Below are 10,386 nucleotides of genomic sequence, written 5' to 3'. Positions count from 1 at the left end.
TAGAAATAGCCATTTCTTAAAGCCTCCTCCTTTGTGTCATGAGTATAAAGTTATACACTGTAAGTGCTATGTACTTAATGGCTACAACTGACAAATATAGAAATGAATGGAATTTTAATCCCTTTGGAATTAGCTTTTGGTATCAATTTTACTATGAAAAATAACTTTTTTTTTTTTAATTTTAGGTTCTTCCTAAATACTATGACAACTGCCCATTTTTCTTCTGGTTCCATACATCTTTTATACAAAATAACAGGTATGGCTTGGATACAATCCAGTAGAAACAGCTTAATCTTCAAGGTCTGTGTAAAGTGCAAAGGCAAACCTTTTGCTGATTGCCATACGCTCAATTTCCAGAAACCAAGAATCCTCAAATTCCCCAATTCTTCACTGCCTTTCTCCTCTTAATCTGGTTATGTAAAATATATGGCTCTTCTTGGAAACTACCGTTGCATTATCCTCAGGGTCTGTGCCCTAGGACTGTTTCACAGAAGTTAAAACATGTTCTGATCAGATCTGGAGTATGGTAATAAAGCCCTCCCATGCAAGTTTAGTAGGAGTCTGCTCAGTACCCTGTGGGAGGTCCTCCCAATGTGTTAATTTACCTAGACTGACCACCCACTAAATTCTATGCCCCAAAGGAAGGCATCTTCTAGGGAAGCTGCAGCTAGTTTAAAGGTGATTGACACACTTAGATCTAGGACAGAAGTTAGAAGACACAGTAAGCATTAATGAAGACCACTTTAATAGTCCCCCATTTAAAAATGACTTTCTTGGGGTGAGTGGGTGGCTCCAAGTCTTGACTTTGGCTCAGGTCATGATCTCACATTTGTGAGTTCAAACCCCGCATTGGGCTCTGTGCTGACAGCACAGAGTCTGCTTGGGATTCTCTCTCTGCCCCTCCCCTGTTCATGCTCTCTCTCAAAAAGAAAAGAAAAAAAAAAAACCTTTCCCAGTTTAGTTATTAGAAAATCATTTTTAAGCTTATTTTTTAAAAAGTATATTGAGTGGGGGAGGGGCACAGAGAGAGGGAGACAGAGTCCCAAGCAGGATCCGCACTGTCAGCTCGGAGCCCAAAGTGGGGCTTGACCCAGGACCCAGGAGATCATGACCTGAGCCGAAACCAAGAGTCAGAGGCTTAACCAGCTGAGCCACCCAGGCACCTAGGAAAGTTTTTTAAAAAAAAGATTATTTTTTGGAAGATTATTCCAAGAAAACTACTTGTCTGGAAACTCATTCCTGAGTCTAGACATTCTCTAGAATTCTAGTCCTCTAGTACTTTAAGGAGTATTTGTTCTTCAGCGCTGAAAATTTGAGGTGGATTGTTATCACCATACCGTAATCATCATCCAATACAAAAAGGGAAAAATATTCCAGAACCAGAGTTTTGAGGTAGCTGTGACTGTATGTGGCATGAATCGACAGTTCCCATTACATATAATCCCACCCTTTTCTTCAAATCTGACCACCTCCTCTCACACCTCGAGTCCAGTAAAGGCAACAGTAAGTTGAATATCTGGTCTACATCCTTCTGATGCACCTATTTAATGGATAGAGTGAACTTTGGATTTGATGGGGAATTTTTACCAATTTTTCCCTGGGTGTATAGAAACAATAAACTTTGACTCCCAACATGAGCCAAGCCCCTCAGTCGAGATCTGGGTGAAACTTCATTGGGTGTTACTCTTCCAAAGTGGTTCTTGCCATGGGGCACAATTTTTTCCTTTAAAACACATTGATCATACTAGAGAGGCAATGAGTTAGAAACCTATAAAAGTGAGGAGAGAAGTGATCTAATTTTCCCTACTGCTTGGTATAGCTGTTTTATTAGCTGCAAGGTGGTTAACCGGTCAAAAATGCCTCTGTCCTCATTTAAAAGACTCGGTATTTTATTACTTGGTTTTAATACACACCTAGTCTCTCTGGAGGATTTCACATGGCAATTTATTAATGTCAAATGTCCTTAATCCTATAAAAGGCAATGGGAAAAGAATCCGTGATGTGTAATTACTGATGATTAAGATTCGGTTGGCTGTGGAGAGGTGCGGGGAGCTGGCTAGAGGGGGTCGGACAGAGGCTGCGACTAACGGTGGCAGGTGGGTCTCCTTTTTTACCCTTCTGTGCTTGCAACGATGTTTCTGCTTTTCTAGGCTTTATCTTTCAAGAAATGAATTGGATAATCCCCATAAACCAAAAACATGGAAAATTTACCGTCCAGAGTTTGCAGTCGAGGTATTTTTTGATGAGGTCGTAGCTGGTACCTAATTAAGCGTAGTTCCCTTTCTCGGACAGAATCATGTTCTTCACAATCCCTGCCACATATTTGTAGCTTCTAAACCTCCTTCCTTGCTGGTATACTTATATTTACATTCATGTACATATGTTTTTGCCAAACCTATTAAATACATACAAAGTAAAATCTCAAGGGTGCTTCTTACTTTCTGAAGGAGTTAGGTCATGTTTGCGAGAACTAACGTTCTTATGTACTATGTTCCAAAGTATCACTTTGAAGAACCTTTAAATAACAAACCTTAAAATATTTAAGAATTATGATTCCTCCCAATAATCTGAGTTTACTTATCTAAAATACAAGTATTCCCTGCCTTGTTTTACATTTTAATTTCAGATCAGAAAGGTCACTTCTGTTTTCTTCCTCTGCTTGATTTATAAACTACTTAACAAACATCAGATTGGCACAAAGACTTGTTTTCAACCCAGAAAACTGTGCACACAAGCAGACCCACCAGTGCATGGGCTAATTACACACGCAGACTTCGGGGAGGGCACGGGAATCTCGGTAAACACAAGCAGCGGTTACTGAATATTCTATTTATTTTTGCACCTTTACGAGTGAAGTCAAAGGAAATGTTTGCCTAGAGAAATCTAGATTCTTTTCAAGTCCACCTCCTTCTTCACCAACCCTGCTCACAGCCAAGTTCACTTAAGTTTAGGGAACTCTGTGAAGGAAGGTCATCTTTGCATTGTTAAGTATCGGTTAGTCCTGTGTCCCCAGGGAATCGTTTTCTCTTACTATTTTATTCCAAGTACCTTCCCCGTCATTGTACCTTGACTGTCCTTATTTATGAACATGGCATGAAAGGTTCACTTTTTCCCTCCAGTCAGCCCACAAGGGGTCCCAGCTGCCAGTGCAGCAACCTACCTGAAGGCTCCTTTTGGAGGAAAAGTCTTTCAAGTTCTCAACGTGTTAGGACTACATTACTTCCTGTAATTTGTGATAGGAATGTGTTGCAGCAGAACAGCTGGTACTGTTTCCTTTAAATTTTTTTAATGTTTAATTTTGAGAGAGAGAGCAAGACAGTGCAAGGGGGGAGGGGCAGAGAAAGGAGACACAGAATCTGAAGCAGGCTCCAAGCTCTGAGATGTCAGCACAGGGCTCAAACTCACAAATGGCCAGGTTATGACCTGAGCTGAAGTCAGATGCTTAACCAGCTGAGCCACTCAGATGCCCCTGTACTGTATCCTTTAAAACCCATGCAGCAGTGAGCTACAGCGGGCAGATCAGGTGGCAGGCTTAGGTCAGTGGGAAAATACCGAGCTGGCTCAGTGAGGAGCAGGAAGGTCTAGCCCTTCTCAATACTGGCAAGAAGGAAGGAAGGAAACCCCCATTAAGTCTCTTGTTTTTTGAAATATCATAGCCAGGGTTTCTCTTCTTTAACCCTCTAAGGTGCATCAAGATTCCTGGCCCTTATGAGGTGCCACACTATCGTGCTTTTGCTCCTATAAAGAGATTTTATGGGAAGTTTCCACCTTAGAACCCAATGTAAATACTTCCTTCGAACAACTCGAAAGACTTACATCATAATACATCAGAACGATACCAGTTTTCTTAAATAGAATTTACTACCCAGAAGAGAATTATCCAAAACTGAATAGCAAGTTTCACTATTTTTTAGAAATAGAACAGCATCCTGCCCCATCAGAAACATCACAGGTACCACCTGGCAGAGGGAGATTAATGCTAGCGGGCCAAGTTTCACAACTGCAGTGTAATAAAGAACACATTTGTCAATTTACTTACAGTGAAATTATTTTACATCAGGAATGATGCTGACCAAAAAAAAAAAAAAAAAAAAAAAAAAAACGCTCATTGCAATGAAGCCACCACCTTGAAACCTTACTATACTCTTAAGCAGTCCCGACAGTTGGTTCTTAGCATGTAAAATACTTAAAACAATTCATGTACTCAAATTTTAGGTAAATAATTTAATGATAGAACACCAGAATTGCTTTAAACACACAACTTCAACTTACTATTTTTGGAGTACAGATCTGAAATGGTACAAATTGTATTCAAATACTGAACCATGAATTAAGGAAATAGAATGGAAAAAAAAATTCCCCTGATTTAGGTTTCATTCCTTACTCTTTTCCTTGCCTCAGACTGCTACTATTGCAGATGTTTAATTGAATCTTAAAAGGACAACATATGAGAAGGTCCCCTGCCAACAGGCCTAACTCAGATGGGCTCACAGATTCTCAAGTAGCTCACTTCCTGCTGGAAGCCAGCCCCATTTTCTATTTTGCTTCGGTCCAGGCCTGTTCAGATGAAGCACCACTCAGTAGCTACTGACCGCTTAAGGTATGGAGAGAAAAGGCAGAAAAATGATTTTCTTTCAAAGAAAATGCAGGTGGCTGACCAGCCATTGCTCCAGGGTCCATCAGGCACAACACTGAGCACCCCTCCCCAAATGTCCACAGCAGCCCCCATGGGTCAGCATGTCACTTCCCTGACCCTCCTGCTTTGGGCATATCAGAAGCTTTGCAGAACACAAAGCTTAAGGAAACCAGAGGTTTCACACAAGGCTTTCATTGTGCCAACAATGACAGAAGCACACGGGACAGACACAGGTCAGCCTGCTTAAAAACACTTGTTACCGAGAGAGTCCTTGCTGGTCTTGGAGCAGCACGGAATGATGGGGCTTGCCTAAGTGGTGACAAGAAGGATCCTCTTAGACCAGGTGACCTGAGCTTCTGTGGTTGTTGTGAGCGCATACATATGGCAGAACTTACTTGGCTTGTTTCCTTGCTTTATAAAGTCACCCCCTATATATAATCATCATGAGGATCCACTGACCGCTGGTACCAAATGTAAAAGGCTCCAACTCCGTAAGAAACATGGCAAGCAGTTACGGATCCCAAGATAAACTTCAGAAAGGGCCAGCCCCGACATCACTCACTGTGGAGGACACGCACTATGTTGTGTCCAGTTGCATCGGAGAGAGGACTTTGCCCACGAGCACCATCACTCAGTCACCAGCCATGGAAAAGGGCTTCTCTTGGCTTTGGCACTCTGCTCCCTGGAAGGGTTTCTGATCGGTGGAGGCAATGAGTGAGTGTTCAAAAGTGGACCAACAGCCCATAGGTGGTCCAAAGGAATACTCTGGAATCCTACCCAGGCGAGGACCCAGAGACAGAAGCTAAGGGCTGCCGTCAGTCATTGGTCTTCACAAAGCAAAGCAGCACAGTCCCCTCCCCTCAGCCCCTTCCTCAACCTAAAGCCCAGCAGAGGGGAAGTTCTTTGGGAGGGGAGAAGGGAAGTCGGCACAGGTAAGGCTACGCCGCTCTAGGCCTAGAGCCCACCTAGAATGTGGCCCCATCTAGAAAATGAATGGCACTATTTTAACAGAACATCCTGGGAAATTCCAAGATGCTTACTCTAAACTTGTATCAGTAACATGGAAGCCACTCCAGTATGCAAGTGTGCTCTCCTCTACCAGTTCTAGGTTGATATTTTAGTTTTCAAGCACCACAGGAAAACTTTTTAAAATTTTAGCCGCTTAGTGTAGTGCATGTGCTAAGCAGATTTTAAAAGAGACCCTACATCTACAATGAGTCAAGTATGCGTTTATAGCCATTTCATGAACATGGTTACCTCTGGGTTTTTCTGGTGAGATCTGAGACTACACATGGAACCAGCCTTTCTTTTTTAACAACATGCAACCATCCAAACTGCATGGACACACACAGGTTTATGCAAAAGCCCTGACAGAACTATATTTAGCCTTTCAGATTGGACATAGGGGCCAGCGGCTCACCCTAAATGCCCCACCGAGGACAAGAGCAGCAACTTTTCTATTCAATTACAGGCAAAAATTATAGGATATAAAATAGAGCCTCTTCCATAAAGTTTAAGATTTAGGGTAGGATAAGGGAAGACCAAAAAATAAAATTCTTATGAAACCAAAGTAATTCTACATTGGTCTTGTACTCCACGAAACCCTGAGATGAACTGTCGTCCTCAAACGCCAATACTTGGATCTAGGTTCACCAGGACACTTCAGTATGCTTCAAACTGGCTCATCATCAACTTCCTGCTGTACTCGTAGGCCAAAAATAGCGCCCCATTGGCAGGGAATGCTCGAATCATAGTAGGTTTCAGTCCAGAATATAAGGCCGTTATTCCTAGAAGACAAAAAGTGACCCAAGTCTGAGACATCACGTGAAATTGCAGAGCACAGGGCTGTGTACCTACAAATCCAGACAACGCGCTACAAACCAGTAGGTGATGGAAGAACTTCCTTCCAGGTTTCCCTGGACTAACAGGAACGAAACGGACTAATGGAAACAAGGACAAGCGTCAGGCCTCCCAGCAAAGCTGGCGGATGCTCAGGTAACACACACTAATCTCATGCCTGGTTCATCCCCAGGAAATGGATCAGGCAGAGCGGAGGCCTCACCTGGCAGCCCAGGGCCCCCGGGGGGCAGGGACCATAAGGCATCGGGCGAAGAGCACGGGCGCTTAAGTCCGAGTCCCGTGTCGACTGCTGGCACTGCCCAAGGTGGCTATGCAGATCCAGGTGGGTAAGGGAGGTGGGAGGACTCTGTGAAACTATCAAGTGTTCTGCAGCTTTGGGACATGAACCAAACTGTTTCCACACACCGTAACTATGCTCTCGCTCAAAATCAAGACAGAAGGGCACCTGGGTGGCTCAGTCGGTTAAGCGTCCAACTCAGTTTTGGCTGAGGTCATGATCCCATCATTTGTGGAACTGAGCCCTGCGTCTGGCTCTGAGCTGACAGTTTAGAGCCTGCTTGGGATTCTCTCTCTCTGGCCCTCCCCCACTCATGTTCTCATTCTCTCTCCCTCCTCCCCTGCCCCCACCCCCAAAAATAAACATTAAAAAAAAAAATCAAGGGCCGCCTGGGTGGCTCAGTCTGTTAGTCGTCTGACTTCAGCTCAGGTCATGAACTCATGGTTCGTGAGTTCGAGCCCCGCGTTGGGCTCTGTGCTGACAGCTCAGAGCCTGGAGCCCGCTTCAGATTCTGTGTCTCCCACTCTCTCTGCCCCTCCCCTGCATGTGCTCTGTCAAAAATAAACAAACATTAAAAAAAATTTTTTTTTTAATCAAGACAGAGAAGTTCACATCCCAAGTTGTATAGTGGATGCCAGAAGGACAGGTCTTGACTCACTAGTGGCATGAAACTGGCTTTATACAAACATCACCTGGAGAGTCTTTATATTCCTGTATAACTCTCAAAATGAATAGCAAATTGCCTTCAGGAGGACTTAGCATTAAGAATTTGTTGTGCGTTCCTTTAAATCCCTCAGTGTCTCTGTTAGAAGTCATTTCTGATCCCATCTGTATTATGTAAAACAAATGGTGCAGCTTCAAAACATTCATCCCCTTGGACACAGACCATATTTTAAAAATTCCCTCCAGGTGACTTAGAACAAAGACTCCTGGCCCAGAAGTGAAGAATAACAACTTCAAACATGGCTGAGAATGAAAGGAGTCTAAAGAAAGGGTGTGAAAACAGCACCAGGGCTGGAGACAGGCGGCAGGGGGAGAGCGCAACCACACTCCCTGATCGACCTCGGGAAGGTTGGCGGAGAAACGACCACACTGGACACACCTACTCTGTTTCTGCAACGAGCGGACTCACCTTCATTTTTCACGATGCTTATCAAGGTTCCGACAAATCCTGCCTGTTTTCCAGACATGGAAAGGACTTGGATTCTGGATTTGACGCAATCCACTGGGTACACGGCCAGCCAGAGGCAGATTCCACCAACTCCACCGCTTAACATCAAAGGGACAGGGCCTAGGCGAGGAAATCAGCAAACAGCATTTTGCCTCAAGAACAGCATTTCCAGAGGTCAGGGTAGCAGCGGCTGCAGGCAGGTGCAAATAAAATTGCTAACGCGCAGAGCACAGTCCTCAGAAGGAGCGGCCAAAGCTCTGCGGGCACAAGGTCCCTTGTGGCACTAGGGGTCGGCCCCTCATCGTGCCAGGTCCGTGATCACTATGGCCTGTCTTCCAGGGGGCCGGCCCACACAGAAGCAGCACGCCCCACCGGGAGGAATGAGAACGGTGGCCACTGAGACACAGGCCACGATCTCTTCACCTCTCTCACTCTCAAGTGTTTCGATATTTTAATGCCTCACAGCCCTGATTTTTCCTTTACCATGAAAACCCAAATTGTCTTATTAAGCACAACGGTTAAGCCTGGGAGCCTGCCGAACCCCAGAGTGAGTCCAAAACACTGAAGGGAGGTGTTTGAGAAAAAAAGGAATCATTCATGGGAGCCAAACATGGCCATGGTTTGTCATGAGTCATGACAGGAGTCAAGCAGCTCAATAGGATTATCTAGAAAGAACTACACTTTTCAGCCCTCTGGAAACACTCTTGAGATTTATTACCAAGTTTTAAGCTTACTGCAAAATCCTTTATGGGCCATTCACCCATTTATTGGAGATTTCCCACAGGGAAGGTAATTTTGATATTCTCCCCTAACACATGTTATTCCAGTAAAGAAGTTTGGGATGCACGGCTTCATCCCCGTCCCGGGGACATTACCACACCGACAGGAAGGTGCCAAGTTCCCTGCCGGCCTCCAGAAACACCAGACAGACTCCCCCAGCACACCTGGCCACCACGCCACTCTGGGGCACAGCCCATCCCAGCTGACTGGGTCAACGTGGGCACACCTACCTAGTTCATCCTTCGATCTTCCTGATGCAAAAAACGACCTGCTCAGTTCGTAGCCGCCGAAGAAGAAGAAATAGCCTGGCACCTCTCGGAGTAAAGTGCTGGAGAGGCCGTGGTAGAAGCCCAAGGGGCCGTCCTTCCTGAGGACGCTCTTCACCACGGACCAGACTGTGCTGTGAGGAGACAGTGAGCCGCGCTTAGGGCAGGCAGCGGCTGATTCTAGAAACCAAGGGACCCGGATTCTGAGAACAGAAGGCTTCTACTGAGAGGAAATCTCAGAGAAGCGCAGTTATTTTAGGACCAGTGTTCTCATAAACTATCCGATGACAAAGACATTTCATTAAAGTGCATTTGTACAAAGCTGGGTGTGCCCGCCGCACCCCCCGCCAAGATTTCAACAGACTGCCAGAACCCCGTCTCACACGGAAGCATGGTGTTCACACATCCCAAGTGGGCTGGGGATCGAGCCTACTCAGCAAAGGAGGGCCTGAGAGTACTCATGGAAAAGGAGTTCCCTGGAGTTTTGGAAAATCAGGGCCTCTGGCCGTGGACAAAACAAGCGACAGACCCGGACCGGCACGGACGTGGCAAAGGGAGCTCACAGAGCTCCTTTTGGCTAACTGCTGGGCTCACATCACATGCAATGACTTTTGTAGCACACACGAAGCAGAAGGGAAAGACGCAGACAGCACCGGGCATCCCTCCCACCCAAGGACCCCTCTCTGGAGGGGATCTTCAGGAATCTGCCCCACAGCTCCCCCCACCCCCGCCCCGTGTAAAGGACCCTCCGAAGCTGTGCAAATAAATAAAATCCAACCCCGTTTGGCAAGCAGAGAAAGAGAGGTTTGTGAAAGCCAGATAAGCTTTTTTTTTTTTTTTTTTATGGCTTGCATCCTCTGGCCCTCAATAAACAAATTCCTTAGTTCTTCATTTGAAAATAAAAAGTGCATTCATACATTCTAGAGGTCGTTATCAAAGATGTAAGAGAGCCAATACCCATCTTTTCCCAACAGCAAATGAGTGAAATTACAATAAGGAGCTGTACAAACTCAGCAAAAATAAAATGGTGTTGTATTTGCCCAGGCCCCTACTTCCCACCGGTCCTACCCTCCCCAACCTTTGTTTTGAACTGATGTGTACTGAGGCACTTGGTTCAGGTGCTTCAGGTTTGTTTTCCTCTGTGCTAGTACAGGGAAATGAACAGAGTAAATGTTACTTGAAGGCAAGACAAAGGAAGTTCTTAGAAATTCCTGGAGGGTGGGGCACCTGGGTGGCTCAGTCTGACTTTGCCTCAGGTCATGATTCACGGTTGGTGAGTGTGAGCCCCACATCAAGCTCTCTGCTGTCCTCAGAGAGCCGGCTTTGGATCCTGTGTCTCCTCCCTCTGCCCCTCCCTGCTTGTGCCCTCTCTCTCAAAAAAATTCCTGTAGGGCAA

The 10,386-nt window shown here is 45.3% G+C and overlaps 2 protein-coding genes across 8 annotated transcripts in view; one reads left to right on the top strand and one right to left on the bottom strand.

The window, feature by feature from the left end:
- LOC106972653 (phosphatidylinositol 3,4,5-trisphosphate 3-phosphatase TPTE2-like) overlaps nt 1-4,696 on the top strand; it is a 184,659-nt gene extending 179,963 nt beyond the window's left edge. For all 4 annotated transcript variants that reach the window (XM_053214776.1, XM_027064747.2, XM_053214779.1 and 1 more), the window contains 2 exons: nt 186-256; nt 2,151-4,696. In XM_053214776.1, the coding sequence (XP_053070751.1) occupies nt 186-256; nt 2,151-2,265 (186 nt within the window). In that variant the 3' untranslated portion in view covers nt 2,266-4,696. The remainder of the gene's footprint in view (nt 1-185; nt 257-2,150) is intronic.
- Nucleotides 4,205-10,386, bottom strand: part of SLC25A15 (solute carrier family 25 member 15) — a 61,517-nt gene continuing 55,335 nt past the window's right edge. For all 4 annotated transcript variants that reach the window (XM_015069658.3, XM_053214862.1, XM_027064748.2 and 1 more), the window contains 3 exons: nt 8,955-9,124; nt 7,906-8,064; nt 4,205-6,423 (listed from right to left, as the gene is read on the bottom strand). In XM_015069658.3, coding sequence (XP_014925144.2) covers nt 6,299-6,423; nt 7,906-8,064; nt 8,955-9,124 — 454 coding nt within the window. In that variant the 3' untranslated portion in view covers nt 4,205-6,298. The remainder of the gene's footprint in view (nt 6,424-7,905; nt 8,065-8,954; nt 9,125-10,386) is intronic.

The sequence above is a fragment of the Acinonyx jubatus genome, chromosome A1, assembly GCF_027475565.1.
Source record: "Acinonyx jubatus isolate Ajub_Pintada_27869175 chromosome A1, VMU_Ajub_asm_v1.0, whole genome shotgun sequence".
NCBI lineage: Eukaryota > Metazoa > Chordata > Mammalia > Carnivora > Felidae > Acinonyx > Acinonyx jubatus.
The sequence above is the reverse complement of the archived record's forward strand: the minus strand, read 5'-3'. Positions and strand labels throughout refer to the sequence as shown.